The sequence below is a fragment of the Diabrotica undecimpunctata genome, chromosome 4 (genome assembly GCF_040954645.1).
Source record: "Diabrotica undecimpunctata isolate CICGRU chromosome 4, icDiaUnde3, whole genome shotgun sequence".
NCBI classification, from domain to species: Eukaryota; Metazoa; Arthropoda; class Insecta; order Coleoptera; family Chrysomelidae; genus Diabrotica; species Diabrotica undecimpunctata.
The window spans coordinates 130179972-130206169 of record NC_092806.1 but is presented as its reverse complement, the minus strand read 5'-3'; the positions used below and the strand labels follow the sequence as shown (position 1 = coordinate 130206169).

General features: G+C 32.1%; 1 protein-coding gene across 1 annotated transcript; it reads left to right on the top strand.

Annotated features, from left to right (window-relative positions):
• Positions 1 to 269: 269 nt before the first annotated feature.
• On the top strand, positions 270 to 14448 carry LOC140440009 (uncharacterized). Its single transcript, XM_072530238.1, has 2 exons — positions 270 to 504; positions 13759 to 14448. Exons 1-2 carry the CDS (start codon positions 402 to 404, stop codon positions 14364 to 14366), a joined length of 711 nt encoding a protein of 236 aa, XP_072386339.1. The 5' UTR covers positions 270 to 401; the 3' UTR covers positions 14367 to 14448.
• The last annotated feature ends 11750 nt before the right edge of the window (positions 14449 to 26198 follow it).

The window sequence follows — 26198 nt, the reverse complement described above, 5'->3', positions numbered from 1 at the left end:
AGTTTTTAGTTTTTAAAGAATTCTCAATATATCAGTTTTATTATGAATTTTAAAAGCAGCTTTAGCTTTTCTTATTTTTATTTTGTATAATAATACAATATAATTTAACCATTTCCCTTTAACAGCCTTTAATAATAATGTTAATGTTGGTTAATGTTTGAATAGAAACTACAAAGTGCACTGGAACAGGTGTTTATGTCACGTATCTCTGTTTTATAGAAATGAAGTTGATATGTACATCTCACTCGGTACAAAACATAACAAATTCTGTTACTCTGTAGAATAATTTCGTTGAAAATAGGTACAATATATCACATTAATCAGAATAAACTGAAGGAAAGTTAAGTTCTAATTCAAAAAGAAAGAAAAGGAAGATAAATAATGATCAAGATCAGATCAAAATGGATTTAAGATCAGTTGAAGTATTTGATGGTGTTCAAAATCGACATTACAGTGTTTTGCTACCAGCTGACGAACTCCAAGTAATAAAGTTACAGAGTGATGGTAAGGCATTTGTAAATGTAAACAAAACTAATTGACATTAAAACTAATAAAATGTAGCATTGTATGTTTGCTCCATTCAATACTCCAAAAAAATAGTCATAACAAGTAAAGACGGGAAACACAAAAACCAACCTGTAGATATTTTATGTGAGATTCTTCATGGTTCAAACAATTTCATTTTATTTCAGTATACTTACTTAAAACCAAGATTTTAAAGATTGTACCATTTTTACTACAATGAGAAAATATAATAAACAGTAATATACAAAATACACAACCATTTCTCAACTATAGTTTAGAAGGGAATCATATTCTCTGTGCATGTTACAATTATTAAATGGTATCTATGGATCTAAGGTTCATTTCCACCTATATTGAATATATTATGTAGACTTTCACTTTTTTCCAGAATGGAAATATCTATGTGTGCCTAGTCTTTCTTCATTTATGTTCAAATGATCTCTTGTTCGCAGTATATATCTTTAAAGGTCTCAATTGCAAACTTCTGGATAATAGCAGTAACTTAAAGTTGTAAACTTTATTTTTTGAATATCTATTCATGTTATTCATACAAAAAAGTGGTATTAGTTCTGTATTTTTTGGTGTGTAATATGTGTTTTAAAGGAAGTGTACATGTAATGGAACAAAATGTTCATGTTACTGTGTATAGAAAAGATATATAGTTATTTTGTGAAGTTTGTGTTTCAATATGACATTTATTGTATTTTTATATTGTGGATTGGATTAGTTTTGTAATATTTAATTCTTATATTATGTATTACTATTTTTTGTTTTCCTGTTAATCTCTATAATACTATAGTAAGTTTTTAATTCACTGGTGATTCATGATGTATTCTTCTTTTAACAGCCATTGTCTGTCTACTTATAGATGTAAGCCTCCCCTTGGCATTTCCATTTTAATTTATCTTTTGCTCCCTGCTGTCATTGTCTTCCTATCTTTCCTTTCACATCGCCTAGCCATCTTTTTCAAGGTGGACCCATACTTTTCTTATGTGATGAATTCCCATAAATCTCAAGGCAAAAGTTTTCAATTCTTGTATCCGTCCAGTGATGACATATGGTCTAGAGACAATTATGTTGACCACAAAAGCTGCCAACAAAATAAGAGTAACACAGTGGAATGACTTATGAAGGGAATAGAGTATGTAGTACAATGAATTGCTTTGTTGAAGTTTGAAGTAGCCTTGGGTAGACCATGTTGCCAGACAAGATGATAGCAGGTGGACTAAGCACATCATAAAGTACATAGCTAGATTGATGTATTACATATTATAGATATCTTTATGAGTTGGTTTATGAATAATAAAAATTTTATGATTTTGTTCTGTATCAAATCTAGAAAGCAAATATTGTATCATGTTAGTATCAAAACTTATTTCCTAATTTGGATGATGAAATAAAATAAGAGATATTTATGATTTACTCGTTTTTGTTTATTAATTCGATCTAGTTGTTTTGATTCCAAATAACATATCGATACATTAAAATAAAATATAAAATAAATATAAGCTTCTGAATGTAAATAAATTTTTAACCAACTTAACCCTCTACTGCATGAATTATGTTACTAATTAAGAAAATAAAAAATAAGCCATATATGGCTTACTATGCAATAAACCTAAAATGTACAAAAATAGACAGGTCCAAATATGGCCTCTTATGCACTTAAACTAGTTATTGTTTTTAGGAGTGAAATTCTACGAAGCAATTTCTATCTTTGTTTAAACATAAAAATTCATTACATTTAGTACATCTAACAAAAGATCTAAATTTACAGTCATAGCACAACAATCTTGTATCGTTCCACTGGAGAAAGTGGCCAATGGCATCTATATGAACTTCATTGCTTGAATAATCTTGACGCAAAGTAAGCCACTTTTTGGATTTGTGAGTTTCTGCTTCAGTTATGGAACTGCTTGGTGAATTAACATTTGATAACTGTCAACCCCTTTTCTTTGGCAAACTATTCTTGCCCACCTTGCATAAATTTTCTGCAATATATTGTTTGAAGTCAAATAATGGCATATAATTTACACTCTTTTGGCGCCACAGGATCCATGCATTCGCAGTGCACATGTCCAACAGGTGAAAAAATATTTTCTTGTACCATTTTTTTGAACGTAACTGAATCCCATAGAGCCCTAGCATGGAATCCAATAGATCAACACCTCCCATATCCTTGTTATAAACATCTATTGATTTAGGACAAGGAATTTCACGATGTTCTTTGGCTTCTCGAACATAGCGCTCTCTGGAAGTAATAGGAGAACTACTTACGTATGTTGAGAGCATGGTAACTACACTTGAGTGCAAAATAATCGACTCAAAATTATTTTACGAAAGTATGTCTCCTGTTTCAATCTAAAAAGTGTAAATTTAAAAATATTTAGTGTACAATCATTAACCTCATTATTGAGTTTTAAAAAAGTTTTGTTTTTTGGTGAATCCGATGACTTAATACAAGTAAATAATGTAACACGTAGAGAGGGAGTCAGAATTTGATTCATTGAAATCGACACGCACCGACTTCGTTCGATTAACAACACGTTCAGTTAACATCGTAAGTAACAATTTCCATAGCAAACCACTAATACATCAGTCTCTAAGTTCGCAACTGCATTACAAATGGATACCACATCCGTCAAACCAGCTCAAGCAGTAGCATTATTGTGAGAAGGCCTGAGTCAGAGGGCCGTGGCAAATCGACTAAATTTAAGCTAATCTGCTGTGTCTCGAGTGTATCGTCGGTACCAAGATACCGGTGATTATGTCCGCCACTAAGGAGGAGGCCGTAAACGAATAACAACGGAGAGAGACGATCAATTTCTTGTATCGAAATCCCTGAGAAATCGACATTTAACTGGTGCTAATCTCAAAGAAGAGCTTAGAGAGGTCCGAGGTGTAGTTACCAGTATTTGGACAGTCAGAAGGAGACTAAAGGTAGCCAACCTGACACTAAAAAGAGCAGCTACGAGTCAAAAGCTAATTGCAGTCCAGAAGAAAAGGCGATTAGAATTTGCTCGAGAACATCTGGATTGGGACGACTATCAATGGAGTCAGGTATTATTCTCCGACGAAAGTAGGAATACCTACATGACAACGACAAGAGGCGTCGAGTCTATAGAAGGCCAGGAGCGCGATTTGCTCAATGTTGTATACGAGAAATTGTGTCATATGAAGTCGCTTCTTGTATGTTTTGGGCAGGCATTTCATCATCATCATCCAGCCCCGTTTTCACATCCATTGTTGGATATAGGCCTCCTCCAAACGTCTCCAGTTCTCTCTATCTCTAGCTGCTGCAATCCAGTTTGTTTCTATTCTCCTTAGGTCGTCGGTCCATCGGGTGGGTGGTCTGCCTCGACTTCGCTTGTCGGCTCTTGGTCTCCACTCCAATAATCTCTTCGTCCATCTTCCGTCTTCCATTCTAGCAACATGTCCAGCCCACCTCCACTTTTGTTTATTGATTCGCAGTATAATATCGTCAACGCCAGTTCGTCGGCGTATCTCCTTATTTCTCACGCGATCTTTCAAGGTCAGACCCAGCATTGATCTCTCCATTCGCCTTTGTGTTACCCTCAGTTTTTCGGCAGTAGCTTTCGTTAAAGTTAGGGTCTCTGCTCCGTAGGTCAAGACTGGTAGGATGCATTGGTTAAATGCCTTCCTTTTCAGGTGAATTGGAGTATTTGTTTTAAAAATGTCTCTCATCCTTCCATATGCCGCCCATCCCAACGTGATTCGTCTATTTAGCTCGCAGGTTTGGTTGTCTCTGGTTATTCTGATTTCATGACCCAAGTATGTGTATTTATCGATTAATTCTACCTTGTTGTTATTGATCTGTATCTCTTCGCTGGGAACCATATTGGTCATCATTTTGGTTTTCTCGAAATTTATCTCCAGCCCAGTTTCTTGTAGTATGTAATTCAGTTCTTGGAGCATGTCTTTGATCTCTCCCAAATTATCTGACAGAAGCACGATATCGTCCGCAAAACGTAGATGGTTTAATCTTTCTCCATCGATGGATATTCCTTTCTGTTGCCATGTTAGTCTTTTAAATGCATACTCAAGAACGGTAATGAACAGCTTTGGTGACATGGTATCACCTTGCCTGACTCCCCTTTTTATCTTTATCTTATTAGTTGCTGAATGTAGACTTATGGTTGTTGTGGCATTTTCATATATATTTTTAACTATATTACAATATCTGTGGTCGACCCTGCAATCTTGTAGTGCTCTTAAGATGGACGGTAATTCCACTGTATCAAACGCCTTTTTAAAGTCTACAAATATCAATGCCAAGGGACGGCTATATTCGTTAGTTTTTTCTATCAGGGTTTTTAGGCACTGCAGGTGATCATTTGTGCCGTAATTAGGGCGGAAACCGGCTTGTTCCCGAGGTTGGTAAAAATCCAGCTTTGTCTCTAATCTGTTCGTTATTATTCGGGTGTATAATTTATAAAGATGGTTAAGGAGACTGATTGGTCTGTATCTTTCCAGGTCTGCTATATCTCCCTTCTTGTGTAAGAGTACAGTTATTGAATTATTCCACTTTGGGCAGGCATTTCCATGGATGAAAATCCGAGTCGGTTTTCGTGCCTGGTGGAGGACGTTGAGGAGTTTTAACGGCGGATCGTTATATCAGAGACATTTTGGAGGAACATGTGGTTCCATACGTGGGATTTATTGGTAATGCCATTATTTTAATGCACAATAAGGCACGATGCCATACCACACGAGTGACCACCACCTATCTGACTGGGATCGGTATACCTACAATAAATTGGTCTGCGTTGAGCGCGGACATAAATCCAATAGAGCATGTTTGAGATGAGATTAAACGAAGGGTCCAGGACATAAATCATGCACCAAGGACCATAATGGAATCAAGAGCTGAGCTTAATGATGAATGGGAAGCAATGCCTCAAGAATTTATTATAAAAGTCATCCGATCCATGCGAAATCGATTGGAAAGTGTAATTAGGAGTAGGGGTGATAATATCAAATACTGAAAAATAAAGAAATTCATTTTGTAATTGATGATTTCTCTGTTCATAACGTCTTTCTTGCGTTAGTTCCAATGATGAATATTTAGGAAACTCTCTTCGTATTTCATATTGTTTTTATAATGCGTCTTCCAAATAATGCAATAGCAGTATTTGTAAGTTCAATAATAAAGTTATTGTTTGCACATTACATCTTTTTATTTTCATACTTCTTACATTGAAACAGAAGGTGTAATCTCAAATATCACTTTTGAGTCGATTGTTTTGCACTCAAGTGTAGTTTGTTGTCGTACCAACAAAAACAAGAGATTTCTACTCCATCTATAACAGCAGTTTTCTCTACCATAGTACCTCGACCATGTTTTTTTAACTCTTGGTGTAGGCATTTGGCAGTTTGCTACTCTGTTAATTCTAGCTGTCCCTAAGGGCAGCAAACCATTTTGTGAAAGATAATCTTGTAGGTTAGGGCTGTTGAACCACTTATCAAAACATACTTTATGATTTTTGTGCCGTGTGATTGTACTATACAGCGTTCCACGTTAAGAAAATAACATTAGGCTTATGGAGATCAGTGTTGCCAAAACTCTCAGGCATGCGGTTTACTAGATTGTCGATATATTTTTCGAATTTCCATTTTCAATTAACATTTAACTGTAAAGTCAGAATAACAACTGAAGAACCACAAAGCCTTATTATCATTATGTAGTCTCAGAGAACGACATAAAATCGCTGACATACGTACACCGTATTATTTTAAGTTGCAATTAGTAATTAGATATATGCATTCCAAGCGGTCCGTTTATTTGCCTTTAAACCTTTAATAGCCGGCAAAGTGGATGATTTAACTAAGCAATATTTTCTACTGATTTCTATGATTCATGGTATATGATATTCTTACCGAAAAACAAATAAACTGTTGTTACTATAATTAAAATAAGATAAAATAAAATTATCTTTTGCAAATACTATTTATTTAATTAAAATCATTTTCCTACTTTTCATGTCTTGTTTCGAATGGGCACTTTTGGTCAATTACGTTAAAAAACATTAATTTAATAATTCATGTCTGTGAAAACGAAAATACAAATTATATACAACCTTGAATCGTGCTTGTGTTCGTTCATCGTGGCATCGCTGCGCTTCTATCGTCCATAAGAAATACATGGCCCTATCTCCGCAATGTTATTTTCTTAACGTGAAACGCTCTATAGTTAGTTTTGTAACTATATTTCCACTTGCTCCAAGATCTGGTGCACCATCAGGTATAACATTACTTTGCTTCCCAGCAAATATATCATAATCGTAGCTGATTCCTGAAACTTCACTAAGTACCAAATTTTTGAATCCCCATTTCTTGGGTTTCTTAGGATTGTATTATTTTAGACTGTGTCTTGATTTAGTAGGTATCATTTGTTCATCAATAGAGAGATACCCTTCTTTAGGAACTAATAATAATTGTTCACGTATGTTCTCTACGAGAGGTCTTATTTTAAAAAGTTTATCATGACCGGGTAAACCAGCTCGTATAAACTTATTGTTGTCATTGAAATGTAAACATTTTTTAATCTCTTCCCACCGATTACAACGCATAGTTTCGTATACAAGTCGTTGGCCTAAACGTGAGTTCCAGTAGAGTCTACTAGAAGGTAATTTTAAAATTGACATAAATACGCTGATTCCAATAAATTGTCCAACTTCATACTTCGTAATGTTGCCGGGTTTGTTGACGTTATCTTGCACTGATTTTAAATTTGACTCATTAACTATTAACTCCAATAAGTCGTCATTAAATAAGAATTCAAGACTCTTCAATTTTGATTCCTTCCACAATATTTTCTCTTTCTTGTTTTTATATGTAGATATTGATTTATTTTTGTCTGCTGGTTTGAGTCCTATTGAGGTAGTTGCCCTTATATCGTCAACTTCTGATTCGGCATCAGATGCCTCTATGTCAGAATAATCAGTTTCAGATACTACTACGGACTGAAGACGTTGTTTTGTAGACGAAGAAGGTTAATATTCTTCGTCTGAATCAGTATAATCATCGTCGCTTAACCCTCCATCACTGGGAATAGTGTTCACATATTTAGAACTGCGATAAAACCTATGGGGATCCATTTCCTAAAACAAATAATATCTACATAAATTACTCTTCAAATGCATACAAAGCCATATATGGCTTCGACAAAATCTGTATATTTTTTACGATAATACATAAGGAGCCATATATGGATGATCACTAAATGTCGTTTTCTCTGACAAACCCAAGTAAATAATCACTAAATATCATCTAACTTATAAAGAACAAACACCAATTAGACATGAAATAATAAAAAAAATTGATTACTTACCTACTTGTAAAACGCCGATGTTTGAAGATAAATTTTTCAATTGTTCTAAAAAATCGCAATGCACAGCACGTTGTAACTAAAATGATTGGGTTAACTTGTCTAGCAGAGTTGCCAGATTTTAAAAATATATAGAGGTTTCCAAACAAATGTACGGTTCACGTTATGCTATGCCTGCGTATGTGCCGAACTTTAAAATTACAAAAAAACAAATAGTAAACTACCGAATCCATATATGGATTTCCATGCGGTAGAGGGTTAAAAATCTTTGCGAACACACACACGCATTAGGAACACACTTTTTTTATTTCTTATAAAGCTTAACATTATCAGGAGGCAAAATGAATCAACTACTTTTTTATTATAAACTGAATATCAATTTACTATTTTAGTGAATGATATTTTTATTTATTCATTGATGTAGTAAAGACTTTGTATATTATATTGTTATATAAATTTTGTGGTGAAAACATTCATTTTACTGTGTTAATATCACCTAATTTATTTATCGTACGCAACTTCCTCTCGACTACCTGTAGCTACTTTATAAAGAGAAGACTAATTATTTGGTTGCCATAATTTATTGTGCAGTGGTGGGTTGTTTAAACAATTATAATAAAAAAAGTAAAACTTTTTCGAAGTGTCGTTTTTTTGTGTTTCCTAGAGACAAACAAATGCCTAAAGTATGGGCCTTCAAGTGTTTTCAGCGAGACAGATTTAATGTAGAAACCGGGAGAATATGATCAAAACATTTTACAGAAGCTGACTATTGTTTAAAAGAAAAACTATTGAGATTGCCTGACAAACAATGGAATATTGCTACTAATAGTATAATTAGTTATGAAATTGTCACTGAAGAGATCTTTTCCTCGCTAAACCTTCCTAGTGATGATACAGAAATTAACCCTGAAGATTTAATTGACAGTCATCAAGATTTTATTAATTCGAATATAAAAGACCTGGAATTGGATGGATTGGAAAATTTAGCCGGTTTCATTGCATTTAAGTTACAAAAAAAGAAATAAGTACTTGGATATATTCCGGACGCTAACGATAAATCGTTTACTTGGGTAAACCACGTTTCTAAGGGTGGTTTACTCAAACCAACACTGGAATTTGTAACTAAATGTAGTGAACTGGAACATATTTTTCGTAGTTATAATGGCGACACATTAAAAATAACAAAAAAATTATTTAAAAAATGTAAATGTTAGCGAAGATATAAAATTACTTTTTTTAGATGTAAAATGTATTTTAAAATACGAATTCTAAATAAAAATATTAAAGATAATTACAATATCCGCAAGAGAAAAATCACAAAGATTGTAAAATAAATGTCTAAATGATATTCATAAAGTCTCAAGTATGACCCGCTTTTCCTTTATGGTTCAAATTCTTTACATTTTACCGGCCTTTTATATTTATGTTTTGTAGCAATATTTATTTTGTTTGTAATACACACAATCAAATCGTAGATTAATATATTTCTTTAATTAATTTTACAAATTACTTAATTTTCAAACCACGGTTTCACAGAAAGTAATAGTTATGACTTCTTAGTGCAAGATATGGCATCGAGGTATACTTACCGTTAACAGTTGAAGTTTCGAAATGTTTCGAAGTTGTTCATTACAGTAATGGAACAACGTTGCCATATGATGCATCGTTAAAATAAGATACATGCAAGTCCCCTGGCTTTGTCTCGCTATGACGTCATGCGCAAAGTCGATTAAAATTAGCTCACTGCAAGTTAGCATATCTTGTAGTATCATGGATTGAGACGAAACTCTGAGGTATAGAGCGCAATTTCTTTGTCGGACGGAATTGGGAGACCGGACGGTATACGGTGCTGAAACTTTGACGTATGTGTTGATGATTACCGCAAACGAGTAATTCGCAAAAAGCACGAGGCTTTTCACAAAGACTGCATGAAACGGACCGTAAAATTTCTTAAGTATATCAACGATAATATCAACGAATACCTCAAAATAGCCTAATACCAAGTACTGTGAAATAAAATGTTCGCGGGAATAATATTTTTCAGCAGGAGGAAGCGGCTCGTCATACGGTCAGAACCACAAACATCTGGTTTGGAAACCACAATAAATTCCTTTCTTGGCCTTCTGGCAGTCCTGACCTAAATTTAATTGAAACAGTATAGCATAAAATGGAACAAACACTAACGAATAATCCACAACGGAGATTACACGAACTTATTATTGTTCATTAATTAATTAATAAATTAAAATTATTTATTAATGTTTTGTATTTTCAGAATGATTTCTGAAGTGGTAATCAAAATGTCAAAAATAAACTTATTTTAAACTTAAATTATGGCATATTCCTTCATATTAACATATTCCTTCATATATTAACAGCTTCACAATATCTAACTGTTTATTTTAATTTTCTAATGCTTGCAAAACTTTAAATATTCCTTCAACCATATAGATCAAGTGATTCAGACACTGATAATTATGACCCCTTCAATAAAAACTAAGCATTTTTCCTAAATTATTTGAATAGTTGGTTTTCATGAAATTAATAAGTATAAAAATCGGTAAGATAGTTTCGAAACAAATTCAGATTTCTGCTTTAATCTGGAGCCTTCTAAAAATTGCAAGGCATAGCCAGACGTTGATAAAGATGTTAATAGAGACATGGGGAATCTAATTGCGTCCATAACGAAGCCATTTTATTGTTGCTTTCTAATAAGACACAGATTATTTTTCACGTTAAGAACGGCTATGAATAACTGTTCTGATGAGACTTATTAAGTCGAAATACGTATCAACAGATACATAGACGCTTTGAACGTGAAATCAAATCTTTTCTGTCTTTTTCATTTTATTCGGATCTACTCTGTATGAGTACAAGAAACAAATTCGTTAAAGATTTCTGCTTAGTTGAGGAGACATGTCGTGGAATGCAAATTTTAGATTCCCCATGTCTCTATTAACATCTTTATCAACGTCTGGCTATGCCTTGCAATTTTTAGAAGGCTCCAGATTAAAGCAGAAATCTGAATTTGTTTCGAAACTATCTTACCGATTTTTCTATCAGATGTCGCTATTGCGTCCATAACGAAGCCATTTTATTGTTGCTTCCTAATAAGACAGAAAAGATTATTTTTCACGTTAAGAACGGCTATGAATAACTGTTCTGATGAGACTTATTAAGTCGAAATACGTATCAACAGATACATAGACGCTTTGAACGTGAAATCAAATCTTTTCTGTCTTTTTCATTTTTCATTTAATGAGTATATTTTTTTGGAATATAAATATAGCAGCATGGTTTACCATCACTATTAAGAAATAATTTGAATAATAATGTAGTATTTTTATTAATCTAATTTATTGTCTTTATTTATTATAAAAGGTTCTACATTTATAACACTTATAAGTTTATTACTTTAGAAACTTTGTCTTCTAAAGAAGCGATGTCGCCGGAGACTTTGTTCTCTAACGATGTGATGTCACCAGAAACTTTGTTCTCTAGTTTCGAAATCGACGAGATGACAGCATCATGTTTATCTTCAAATATTCAAAGTTTCTGGGTCTAAACCCTCTTCCTCCAAGGCGTTCTTTAGTCGTTGGACTAAATCAGCCTTTTTTCCGGTAGAAGCTAATTCTCTATCCTTGAGATGTCTTCTTAAATTCGTCACTGTAAGCTCATAAATCGTAGTCATTTTCACAATTTATTTTATGTATTCACTTCTGGACACCACTGTAGTATATTTATTAATCTAATTTATTGTCTTTATTTATTATAAAAGGTTCTACATTTATAACACTTCCAAGTTAATTAAAGTCTTTATTACAATATTCACTAATTTATTTCACAATATTTATTTATATTTATTTCCAGCTTACAATTTAAACTCGATATTCAAAACTAGAACTAGAACTAACTGTTTTCAACAAAATTCACTCTTTAAATATAAAATACCGTTAATCGAGAATTCCTTCGAATTCGGACGGCGACCCTCTCGAAAAGTCAGGTTGGCAGACAGGTTTTTTTCAGCTGAGCGGCGAACTTACTAGAATAGAATAGAATTAGAAATAATATGTTTACAGTTTTATTAGTCATAATATTTATCGTAACAATAAAATCGTTGTTGACTCTAAATATACGGATTTGGGATGACTATATGTATATGATAAAGCTAATAATAAACTTGAAGATAATTAATAAATTCAAGCTTATGGTATACATGGCTCATTGCTTGATAGATTGTTATTTATAGTGGAAGATAAAAATGAGTTAAAATTTATAATTTTAAACATAATTCTATAATACTTTATATGTTACTCAACAATTTCATTTCATTTACTTCAACTTTATTTATTCTTTTTATCAATGATATTCAGTTTAGTATTGTTGTTTATTGATCTCCTCTTTTAATATTGGTAACCAGATCCTACTACATTCCGCCGAGGAATTAAGATTAAATTAAGATGCCACAAGAAAATAACTTCAGAACAATATTAAACTGAATATCATTGATAAAAAGAATTTTAGAGTTTTCTCCTTCAATTCTAACGCATGAGCTTACGTTTTGCATTGTTAGTTACGTCAACTTAACTAACGGACTCCCAAAGTCTATCATTGTATTATATAATGCAGTCCTTTTCACACTGTTAGACTGCTTTGAAATCGATGAAGAGATGGTGTATATCTATTTATATTCTAGTGACTTTTCTAGACTCTGCCTATGTGCTTGAATTTGATGTGAAGTTGACTTTCCAGCAGTAAATCCGCATTGATATTGACCAACAATATCCTTTGTAAAATGTTTAAGTCTTTCAATAATACATTGCCGAAGATTTTATATGCAGATGCTAACAGAGTAATGCATCTATAGTTCTTACACTCCAGTTGATCACCCTTTTTATGCAACTGACATATTATTCCCTTCAGCCACTCTTCTGGTACCCATTCATTCTGCCATATAAGTACTATTAGTTTATGGATTGCTGCAAAAAGTTGATCACCTTTTTTATACATTTCCGAACAGATTTCATCGATTCCTGGGGCTTTAATCATGTAGAATTTCACCGTTAGTGTCTTTATAAATTTTTAATCGTGGTTTAAATTCTCAACGGCTAGTATTTAAAGATTTGTAGTATTTCCTCGTTTCATTTTTATCGAATAAACTTTGTATCTCACTGAGAGTGTTCTGTTTGTATTCTCTCTTCTTACGTCGATGGATACGTTTTTCCCCTCTTCTAAGACGTCTATACTCTTCTTTTTTTCTCCTTGTACAACAAGCGTCAATGGTTTTTTGATATGCTGCGTTCTTTCTATTTGTGGTCATTTCGCACTTATGATCAAACCAATGATTTTTTTTTTCTGACTTGGTTTTGCCCAATATTTCAACGGATTTCTGTAACACAATATCTCGTATATTTGCCCATAGTTGGCTAATATCTTCTTCTTTTTCTAAGGTTTTTGTAGTAGTAAATAAATACTTTTTGGAAATATCGAGTAAGGCATTGGATAGTTTGATGTTTCTTTTTTGAGAGCAACATTCGCCACTCCAAATAATGATCTTTGTAGGACAATATTCACTAATCTTTTGGTTTAGGAATTTGGTCACAATGGAAGCGAAAATATCACTGTCAAGACCTCCATGGCCCTCATGCCATACAAATCATGTAACTGTCTTATTTATTGGTCATAGTAGGTCCATTTATGCACCTAGTATTATATGTTGCAGACTTAATTGGAAACACTGCATAAATATATTACTTAAAAGTTAATCATTTTCCAAATAAATGTGCAGGAGTTTTATTAAAAATTTAATAAAATATTGCTAAACGTTGTCTTGTTTCAAATAGAGCTTATTAGATATAGAGATTTATCTTGTTCTTCTTTTGCAGATCCAGAAGAAATTGAAGATGATGAGGCAGTCTCCATCCAAGTGGATAATCCAACAGATTTAGGAGAAAACCAAAGGACTTGGAGTCAAAATGAAACATTGGCTCTCATTAATATTTTCTCTTTACACAAAGACAAATTTAAACACTTTAAAATGAAAAAAGATCGCTGGAAACTGATATCTAAAGAACTTGCTAAAATTGGAATCGATAAGTTACCAATAAAATGTGAAATCAAATGGAGAAATCTTCTAAGATCATATCGGTCTTATAAAGCTACTGATAGGGCCCAAGGAAAGTTTGAATTTTATAACGAAATTGATGATATAGTGTCAAATGATCCACAGTTTAGGAATATGTTTGACAATTTCCAAACGCCGGATAAAGGTTTACCAAAACCGTCAGAATCCAGACAAACTTTACAGCACGACATAAACGCCACGGAACTATTATCTAAAAAGAGAAAGTGTACAACTTGTAAAAGTGAGAAACAACAACGGCATGAAGATCGAATGTCACTATTAAGAAAGAAGTTGGAGATTGAAGAGCGAAAAGTAACGGCTTTTGAAGATTATCTACGGTTTTTAAAAAGTAATCGTTCAAATTTGTAGCAATCTCAAATTTTTAATGTAATTATGTTGTCATTTATAAAAGTAATGTAGATTTATAAAAATCTCAAATTTTTAACTAATATTGTCTTTGATTTAAACTTTTTATAAATACTGGTTTGTAACGCTAAATATTTACTAAAGCAAAACACAAAGAACGTTCGCTATAAATAAGGTGAAAATTGCATCTAAAAAAACGTTCACAGATTCGAGCAGTCGTTATAAATAAATATTTGAGTTCAACGAAACCGTGCCACTAAATTAATGTATAGGTTGTAAAATAACAAAATAAGATTATATCAGCCTTGTCCGATATGCTCAGTCAAGTTTACCCCGATTTAAAGGAAAGATCCATAAACGGCAAATTCACGTCCTTAAGAAAAAAAAATCTAGAATTACCTTGGTAATGAGGCATCGGACTGGGAAATCGACACATCTCAATTAAGCCAACATTAAGATTTAAGTCTACTATAATGGAATATTGATTGCATTTTATTTTCTCGATTGACTCAAAAAAATATAATTTAGTGATAAAAACTTACCTTTTTTGTAGTCTGAGGTCTGTGTTTAAAGACGATTTTCGCGATTTTTCGCTCTCCGACTGCGTATCGGAGAGCGACAAATCTAAAATCCCTAAAGTTTTTTACGAAGAGCCATTGTTAAAGGAATAAAACAATGTAGACTTACTAAATATCTTCTCTAAATTTTTTTGGTTCGAATTAAACTGAATTGAATACAAATCTTAATAAAACGTTTCTGACTTTTAATCTGTTTGCTATGCTGGTAGGTTAAAAACTAAATATTCCGGGTGTTTCAAAAAAGTATGTCATAAATTAAATCACGCTTTCCGGGGACAAAAATAAATTGATTGAATCCAACTTACCTTAGTACAAAAGTGTACACAAAAAAAGTTCCAGCCCTTTGAAGTTAAAAAATAAAAATTGTTTTTTTGCGTTATCTCCTAAACTACTTGATATTTTCTAATAAAAATGGACAGGTTACTTTCTTGTTCTGAAAGCATTTTTCATACAAAAAAAACAACAAAATCTAAGCGCAAAGAAAAATTTTAAGCCGGGTGTGCAGCCCTAAATCCCCACAAACTAATGAGTATGTTCAAATCAAATGAATTTTATGGCATCATTAGCTTAACACATTATTTTTAAACTTTTTTGCCTTTTATCACTTTTTAGAAAAACTAGTTTTTTCCTAGTTGGCCATAAAATTACAATTAGTTTCTACGGATACAATAATTACAAACAGTTCCATCAATAATAGTCAATAATTTGAAGCTATCATTTATTGTGTGAATAAGATTAATATTAAACATTTTGACATTACAATGGCCTACACATTTCAGAAAATGGCAGACATGCATTTAACTTTGGGTAAGTTGGATCAGATTAAATTATGATTTCAATAAGCTATCGGGAATATCGTAGGTGAATATCAAGGAAATAGTGCAGTAGCCGCAAGGCGTTATGCAGTAAAATATCCCAATCGAAATACACCCGATAGACGATTATTTCTGACCATTGATCGTCGTTTACGTTGCTGGCAATAGTGGTCGTCCAATAATGGATGCAACTGATGAAGACATTTCAGAAATCATTGAAGAAGTCCCTGGAACAAGTACAAGGCTAATAGCTGCTCAACTAAATATTCCTCACGTAAGGGTTTGGAGACGTTTGAAGGATCAGCTGCTTAAACCCTATCAGTTAACAACGGTTCAAGAGTTATTGGTTGAAGATTATCCTAAAAGGATTGGATTTTGCGATTGGTTGTTAATGGAAAACATTCGAAATGTTAATTTTATTAGAAATATTTTGTTTACTGACGAAGCTACCTTCAGTAGAAATGGAATAACAAACCATCATAACGAGCACATTTGGGCCGACGAAAATCCTCAACCCAAAATACGACTCATCACCATAGGACTTTCAAAGTTAATGTTTGGGCAGAAATTGTAGATAACAATCTAATAGGCCCGGTATTTCTTCCCAACAATTTAAGTGTTGATAATTATTTGCAGTTCTTGGCAAACGATTTACAAGAGTATTTGGAAGAAGTGAATATTGCAATAAGGCAAAATATGTGGTTTCTACAAGATTGCGCTCCACCGCATTACAGTAATGAAGTCCGGGAATACCTTTGCAGGCAGTATCCTGGTCGGTGGGTTCGAAGGGGTCGTGAAGCACCTATTTCTTGGCCACCCAGAAGTCTAGGTCTTAACCCCATGGACTTTTGCTTTTGGGGGTGTATGAAAGAGAAAGTGTCTTCTGTTACAATGGAGGACGAACAACAGGTTGAGGGTTATTATAACAATTGAGGGTTAGAATAATTGAAGCTGCAAATCAATTTCGTCAGAAAAATATGATTTTTCAGCGCATTCGGTTTTCCTTATTAAAACTATACCGAATGTGTATTAAAGAAAATGGGGTCATTTTGAACATAGATTGTAATATTATATTTATAGATGTTATAGACATTTTTTGTACTTGTTAATTCATTTAAGCCATTTATTTAGTTGCACCTAATTTTTTAAAGGTTAATGAAAAAGGCCGTAACTCTAAGAGACTTGAAAAAAGTGATGAGGCAAAAAAATTTTAAAAATAATGTGTTAAACTAATGATGCCACAAAATTCATTTGATTTGAACGTACTCAAAAGTTTGGGGGGATTTAGGGCTGCACACCACCCTTAAAATTTTTCTGTGCGCTTAGATTTTGTTGTTTCTTTTTATAAAAAATGCTTTCAGAACAAGAAAGTAACGTATCCATTTTTATTACAAAATGTCAAGTAGTTTACGAGAGAAAGCAAAAAAACAATTTTTATTTTGTAACTTCAAAGGGCTGTAACTTTTTTGTGTACACTTTTGTACTAAGGTAAGTTGGATTCAATCAATTTGAAGCAAAATGAAATGAAATAAAATGAAATTGAAAAAAAAAATGTCGCAAAATGGTCAGTTTTTGAAAAATTTCTTCAAATGATCAAATTTTCTGGTTACCTATCACGTAAAGCCCCTTCTTGTTTAAAACCCTTCTTAAATTTTATATTTTAGATTTGCCGTTGCAGAGATTAACTTTCCGCCATAAAGCAGTAATTTTTGGTCGAAAAATTTTTGGCGCCATCTTTAAAATACAGTGTTTTGACTCCTCATTAAGAGAGGAATTAGACAAGGTGACATAATATATCCAAAGCTATTTAATTTAGCCCTAGAAGACGTCTTTAAACTTACAAATTGATGATATACATGTAAACATACGGCATCGACATTAATAAAAAGTTAAACAACCTCAGATTCGCTGACGACATCGTGATTATAGCAAGCACATTCGAGGAACTACAAACTAGCTCCCAATACGTAAGCCCAAAAATGAATATGACAAAAAAAAAACAATGGCGACAAAATGACAATGAGATAGAACAAATCCAAGAATATATCTTCCAAGGCCAAATTCTGAAACTTGACAAAGAGAACCAAAGTACGGAAACCACTAGAAGAGCAAAACTCACATGAGCAGTATTTGGAAAACTCAGTTGGATACTAAGATACCGCAAAAATACTTGATAAGCAAAGTGTTTAACCAGTGCATGCTTCCTGTCATGTCATATGGATGTCAAATCTGAATAAAATGAAATGAAATGTTAGATATACAACTGTCATATAGAAAGAGAAACGAGTGTAAGATCAAAAACAAAACTCGAGAATATCACAACAAAGATTGCCAAGTCCAAATGGAGCTTTACATGTGACACTGCTTAATAAAAAGACAAAAACGTTGGAACTCCACAATACATTGAAGGTCTTACAAATGTAGACGACTAAGAGGAAGACCACAGATGAGATTGAAAAAATAACCAGAACAAATTGGAAGTATGTTGCTTAGAATAAAGATCGATGGAAGGACTCTTAAAGGCCTATGATTATAAATAAACCATAGAAGGCTAAAAAAGAAGAAGAATTATCATGGAGACAAAACTCTCTTTTCATTTAGAAATATATCACTAAACAAATCTTTTGAATATTGATTGTAAAAATAATATTAATGTTTTGTCAAATCATTATCTGACAAATTAATACGATTGCCATCAAATATTAATAAACTGTGGCTTTAAGTACAATCCAATATTTCAGCATTTTTATTACAATTAATATAAAAACAAATATACTTTGAGAATTATTATTAGTCTTATTTGTATCTTTATTAACAATAATGAACAACAAAAAGTCAACAAAGCGAGGTAAGGCCCAAAAAAGACAGTTTTAGTTAAAAGTAGAAGTTAAAATTAACATTTTTCTATAATACGTGTATACTTATAGATACCATATTATTCATTAATACTTTAACTTGCTTTATTACGTCATTAATAACGTCAGATTAAAAAAGGTCGAATAATTTATTACTTGATTGATTACCTCAAACAGACACGTATACAGCAAATGTGGTTTTTAAAAACGAGATATATTTTTAATTGATTATCTTTCTTGCAAAATAAAAATAAAAAAGAGGGGAAAACTTTTCATATTCTATGTTTTCAATCCCTTATTTGCACTTAGGACCTTCATAGTTTGCCTAGAAAATCTATATAACATAAAATAAATAATAAAAATAAAATAACATATAATAAAAAGAAATCCGACACCGATAAAATCAACATATATTTTTTTTCATTTTATATCAATGATGTAATCATATTTTATAAATTAAACTTGTCATGATGTCATCTTTATTAATACTACTTATTCCAGGCAAATTAAAAAAAAAGTAAATGGAAGCCGGGATAATGTAAATTTTTCCTATGTGTTGCAATTTGAAGTTCCGATCTCCAAAAAAAACGGAGCTGAAACAGTTATTCTCCATTTTCCTATGTCGATCTTTCCAAAGTACATTCGTTTCGAAAGGCTGTAAGTTTCGAAAAATTTGATGAATTTTATAGCTATAAGTTTCAATATAAAGTTTAGATTTTCATTCAAAATTTGTGCAAATTTTACTTCTTAATGTTTATAAACAATGGAGATGTGATTTTTTTAAAAATAGTCCCTAAGTTCGTTCCTATTGGTCATAGAAGGTTTTTTTTAATGTTAGTTTTTTTACCAGCTATCCAATGGTTGTACGTACAAGTCTGTACTTTCTTTTCGGCTTCCAATCAAGCATTTTTCTTCTTTTTTTTTAATCCGATGTAACTCGAGTAGAGACACTTAAAAAATGCATTACCAGATCTCATAGATGCTTTAATTTTGTTATAAATAAATAAATTTATCTATACTGCAGTCGTTAGAGACGAAAATGCCACTGAACCTCTAAAAATTATACGAACAAGCTGAATTTTGCTGGGAATGTCAATTTTTGGGACCCTAAAAAGATGCAAAAAAGTTTATGACTCCTTCTCCCTGGCTTCCCTATAAAACATTCATTTCTTGGGGGAAAATGGAAAATATCAATTTACCAAGAATCTGTACGTCATCACTGGAAAAAAATTATTCAAATTAAAATTGTAGCTAGGATAATTTTGAACAAAAATAAATATTAGCAGTTTTTGCGTAAAATGAACCGTTTTCTCAAAAACGACCCTTGAATATACTGTCGAACTCTACGATTTTAATGAGATCATTATAATTTATCACCTCTATTTACCGGTTACTATGGAATTTTCCATTCCATAATGGCCAATACAGTCATTCAAGACCATAATGGAAAAGTAAACACCGACATAGAGAGCATTGCAGAGACATGGAAACATTTTTGCTTAGAACTATACAAAGACACTTCAAAAGATGCATCAGTCTCAGAACACAAAAAACATGCACTCAGAAAGGCAGAACCAATAATCTTACGAGCAGAAGTAAAGAAGGCTCTCAATCAACTAAGAAACAAAAAATTCCCCAGGATCAATGGCTTACCAGCGAAAACGAAAAGCAATGGGCAACATAATATGGATCACAGGTGAATGGCCTGATAAGTGGAGCGAATCAACATTTATCCCTATCAATAAAAAAGGATCACTAACCGTATGCAGCGATTACAGAACTATTGTCCTTATTCCTCATGCAAGCAAAGTCATTCTACATATAGTCAATGAACGGCTAAAGAACTTTCTACTCCCAGAGATAGCCGAAGAACAATGGCTGGGAACAATGGCGGGAGCAGATACTGAACACCAGACCGATAATAGAAATAGAACGCAAGATAATAGAAAAAGCAACAGAACATAACACAACCATGCTGCTGTTTCGTAGATTACACAAAAGCTTTCGATTCATTGAAATGGGATTTCCTCTAGAGTATAATGGAAAATATGGGAGTGCCTAACTACCTAGTTAACTAATGAGAAATCTGTATGATAAAAACTCAAAGTTAAAATACACGGAATATATTCAGATGCGTTCAAAACAAAAAAAGGAACTAGGCAGGGCTGCATACTGTTACCATTATATATTACCAACATATATTCTGAATATATACTGATAAAGGTACTAGATGAATTTGATGGAGAAATCACTATAGGAGGCAGAAAAATGAGCAACCTGGGATACTCAGATGATACAATTATACTAGTAGCAAATAAAGTCGAAATGATTACCATCACTGAATGGCTAAGCCGAATAAGCGAAGAATTTGGACTTAAGATCAACACCTAAAAAACAAAAATAATGATTGTAGACAGAGCAAATATTAATCTACCGCACATCCACCAAGTGGCGAATTTCGAAGTGATAGACCGATTTGTATACTTGGGCTCCTTGATAACCAACAATGGCGATTGCTCCTCAGAAATCAAGCGTAGACTAGCAATGACCCGAACCGCAACAACTAAACTGATAAAAATATGGAAAGACCGAACAATAACAAGGAATACTAAGATCAGGTTCATGAAAGCCCTTATTTTTCCCATTGCTACATACGCAGCTAAAACATGAACACCCGAAAAAAATTGATAGGAATAAAATCGGTGCCTTCGAAATGTGAGTATACACAAGAACTCTACGCGTGTCCTCGACAGAACATCGAACCAACCTGTCAATTCTGGAAGAGCTTCATATAAAAGACAGGCTACTAAAAAAAGTAAAACGAGCATACCTAATTTACTGTACTGAGTTTATTAGTCTAATTTATTAACTTTATTTATTATTAAAATATTCTAACACTTAGTTTATTAAAGTCTTTATTTAATTTACATATACAATATTCTTACACTTATCACAACTACTTTAATTTATATTATTTATTTACAATATTTATTTCTGCGGTACAATTCGAAACTCGACGAATTATTATTTTCAGACTAACTTCAACGATTAAAATTCCGCTATATATATATATATATATATATATATATATATATATATATATATATATATATATATATATATATATATATATATATATATATCAAAAAGCCGTTAGCCTAGAATCTCTCGAAGCCCATGGATGTTGACCTGTGTTGACCCTTGAATTGTCTCGAAGCTTCTTTGATCTTAAGTCGCCAACGAATTTATTTGACCCTTTTCTGGAGAATTCCAATCGCAGGTATAAGAGGGGACCTGTTTGGATATTACCTGCTAAAAAATACTTATTAGAAAAAGATGTTTACAGTTAAATATGAATCATATATTTATCTTTATCGTAACATTACTTTAGCCACATAGGAACTATTGGTAGTAGAAGGGAAGGTAGAAGGCCAAAGACCAAGAGGAAGATCTCCTACACGATAGACAGACCAAATTAAAAGTCTGGTGGAAAAATCCCTACATGGAGCCGTCTATATGGCACAGGATCGCAGCCAATGGAGGCAGCAAGTCAATAATATTTATAGTGTCACCACGCCCTGACAAGGGCTCAAGGAATGAGGAGGAGGGATGGAATTTCCATTGTTACAGCCTAATCCTTAAAACCTGTGACATCAAATTTCAGTTTTGATTTTTGGCAACATATGTGAGGTATTTGAAATATGCCTAAAAAACACACTTTTAACTCTGACGACTGGAGTATAAATGAATTTATCTATTTACAACAAAACTAAAGCATTTTTTGATTTGGTAATGTATTTTTAGTGTCTCTATTCGAGTTACATTGGATTAAAAATTAGTTTTTTTATACGGGGTGATTTTTTTTGATGATTTTAATTTATATCTTTCACATTGGTTTTTAACCGAGCATATTTGATATGGAATTGTCAAATACCATACTAAAGCTTAAAATCGTATCTATTTAAACAATATTTTTAGTCTCAGCTATAATCCAGTTGTGGTGGTGGACGGGTTTACAAAGTTGCAGATAATAATTGTATATTAAAACTGCATTTTTTTAGTTCACGTTTTTAATGACTTTGTTTATATGTATTTATAAATGGTAAACGAACACAAAATACTGAGCAACGTTAACGTTTATAAAGTAATACTCTACTCATAATAATACCACTAATTCTATAATTGTATTTAGATTTCTTTACATCAAAGTACCCGTGACTTCCCAATGGCAGTTTATTTATGTTTATGTACAGAAATATCTTTTCTGATTGTGATTAATTGTTTTACACTCAATATGTCGTTTATTTTCTTGTACTCGTATATGAGGGTTATAGAAGCAAAACCAACAATCTCCTTATTTTCCCCAAATTGAGTTATTGCTGCCATCTATATCTTTGTGTTCATCTCTACAACTTCACAAAATATTGAGTAGCAAAATCCTCAATATCTTGTGCATAACGTCAAAAAATATGATTAGTAGCAAAAACAGTAATATCCATCCGTCCGCGAATGGCAACACCGGCAATCTCCGTTTTGTCCGATCACAGCGTGTTATCACAGAATAATAAAACAATTTTATTGTTATTTATTCTGTGGTACAGAATATAGACGCATATGTATATGCGTCTATTCTTCATCTAATTTACTTACCGTTGCACGTCATCCGCGTCATAGCCCGTAAGGTCACATGATACCAACACGAAATATTTAGGCGGTAGGTGTGTTCTTTTTTAGAATCACTTTGCCGAGTACACTGGCATTACAGCCACTAGACATATTTTATTATATACACGTAGAAATAATATTTAAATATTTCTATTAATGTTAACTTAAAGAAATACACAATAACATGTTTAATTTAATTTGTATAAATGCATTATAAAGCGTTTTTATGAAGAACATTTGTTCGGATCACACTGTAACTGTAATCGAACAAAGGTGATATTTTGGCATAAATTGGTAACACTTATTTGACAGTTGCGGTGTTGACTAATGTTAATAAGTAATGAGAAAAGTGTTGTTTTTGTTTAAGTATTCCATTTTACATCTTTATACAATGCATACAAGCGGCTCAAATTGTTTTTAACAAGATTATTTTTTAACTCTTATTTTGTTGCTATTTATTTACATTAAATATTAATTTGTTTTGTTGTATAATCCACTTTTGCAATAATTATGTGACCTATTTGATTTAAAATGGATTCAGGATATTTTTATACTTTGGCAACTATGTCAACTTCGATCTCTGTCAATGATAATGACGTGCAACAGTAAGTAAATTAGATGGACTGTATATTCTTTGGTATTACATGCTTCAGCCTTTGACGAAATTGCAACGCCTTTGAGTGATTAAGATTTTGTTAGAAAAAGGACGTATTTATTAATACGTACTAATAAAGTTAAATAGTTTTGGGTGTATTATCTTCTGTGGTATTAAATTTAAAATGGAGACTGAAGCTGTTCCAGTTACACCAACAAGAGCTCGTAAAAGAATTCAACAAAAACGAAAATGTAAAAGGAATATTGCTAAAGAACTGCGGTAAGCCATTTTTTACCTGTCTTTGGTAGGTTATCTATTTTGGCGCGTTTATCTAATAGAGTAGGTAGGAAATAAATATATGAAATTAATAAATTCGATGAAAGTAGAAACCATATTTTTGCAGGCTTTTTATTATTAATTTATTATTATTTGTTTTGGGGGCACAAAAAACTGTGTTCAACCGATAAGGTTTAGACACATTTGTTCCTTTTAATATAAAAATAATGAAGAATGTTATAATTGTTGACCATAATAATCTTTGCTTTATTAGATTTGCCACTTTTTTATTTAATATTTAACCGGAAACCGATTTCCCTAAATGCAACCATAATAGGAAACCTAATCGATGTGCTAGCTTAAAAATGGCAGATATTGCTGATTTTCACAAGAATTTTTATGCCTCATGAAATAAACAAATCCAGGATGCATTTCTTACTAGATTTTGTACAGATTGTTTACACCTTGTAAAAGAAGACGCCCAAAAAATGACCGTCATGCCCCTAAAACATCCACAGTTTAATGTTTCGTTAGAGCGCAAAATGGTATTTTGCTTCCCGTTTGCCAAGCAACATTTTTAAATATTTTGCATATCAAGAAAAACAGATTTCAAAAAGGGAATTTTAGTCGAGGTCGAGGTCGAATTAGCTTAAAGTTGAAAAGTAGAAAAGAGTCGGTGATGAATTTTATTAAAAATTCAAATTTGTAGAAGCTCACTACACAAGAAGCGCAACACCTATTAGGCGAAATCTTTCATCTGAGTTGAATATAAGAAAAATGAAAAGGATGTATAATAACGAGGTAACAGACAATCTTAAAGTTAAAGATTATTATTTTCAAAATATTTTTAACAAATGTTTCAATTTGGAGTTTGGAACATCACGAACGGATATATGTTCTACTTGTTTTTCATAAACTAAGAGCAAAGGCTTTTTATTCACTACTACGAGAGACTAAAGATGATTTAATTATAATAAGCATCGACTGTCAAAAAAATCAAGTACTGCCAAAGGTCCCGGATCAAAACGCTTACTACAGCCGACAGTTGTATATTTATAACATATATATATATATATATATATATATATATATATATATATATATATATATATATATATATATATATATATATATATATATATATATATACCTAGTCACAGGTCACTCATTTCTCTTAACGATCGCATTTTTAGCAGAATCGAACAAGTATTTTACCATAACGCTTTAAACGCAAATAATGATATGCTAGGAAACATTATTAATTCTGAAGAAAATGAAGGAGATATTGAACATATTGAAGAAGAAGCTGATGCTTGTGATGAAATTTCAGGTTTGGTTGTTTAAAACTTTTTTGTTCCATAAATATTTGTTTTAAAATTTTTTCAATAAAAATTTAGTTTCAATGAAGATGTGTGTTTTTTTACATTCATAGGTATATTGTTTTTTATGTTGCAAAATCGGCAATCTCCAAGTGTTTGAAGCAAAACCAGAAATCTCCAAACTTAAATTGTTAATTACTTAAAACTTAATAAAATAATTAGGTTAATTTTGTGAATAACTAAAGCCAATGTACAAATAAATAAAAATAACAAAAAAAAAAAAACTTTACGCTAAAATTTTATTAAAAAATTCTATTTCCTGAAAAATTTGTCAAAGTGGAGATTGCTGGTTTTGCTTCTAGACCCCTCATATGTAGTCTTAAAATGAAGAGTGCTAATAATTTTGTATTTACTTTTTAACTAAACATATTGTGTTTAAGGTGATAATCTACAAATTGTAAGAAGGTTTCTATTGTTGTTCCTCAACAATCAATCTAGTTGGCTATTACCCGTCTGTTTTATGTCTACATTGGCAATTCTAGAAGGGCAAATGGTTATAGGAGGAATTTTGTTATATAATAAGTATGGCAATTTAAAAGCTCTGGCTCCTTTTATGACAACATTTACTCTAACACTACCGGTAATTGTACTATTAATTATTAACCTTTTTTCTATTTACATATTTTGTCGTACAATTCGTATAGCATTTAATATTAAAATAAAATACAAAAA

Bases quoted from the DNA above. Each gene is read 5' to 3' on its own strand.
- LOC140440009 (XM_072530238.1), top strand. From the start codon at position 402: ATGGATTTAAGATCAGTTGAAGTATTTGATGGTGTTCAAAATCGACAT. The intron at 505-13,758 runs GTAAGGCATTTG...CTTCTTTTGCAG, and splicing joins AATAAAGTTACAGAGTGATG to ATCCAGAAGAAATTGAAGAT.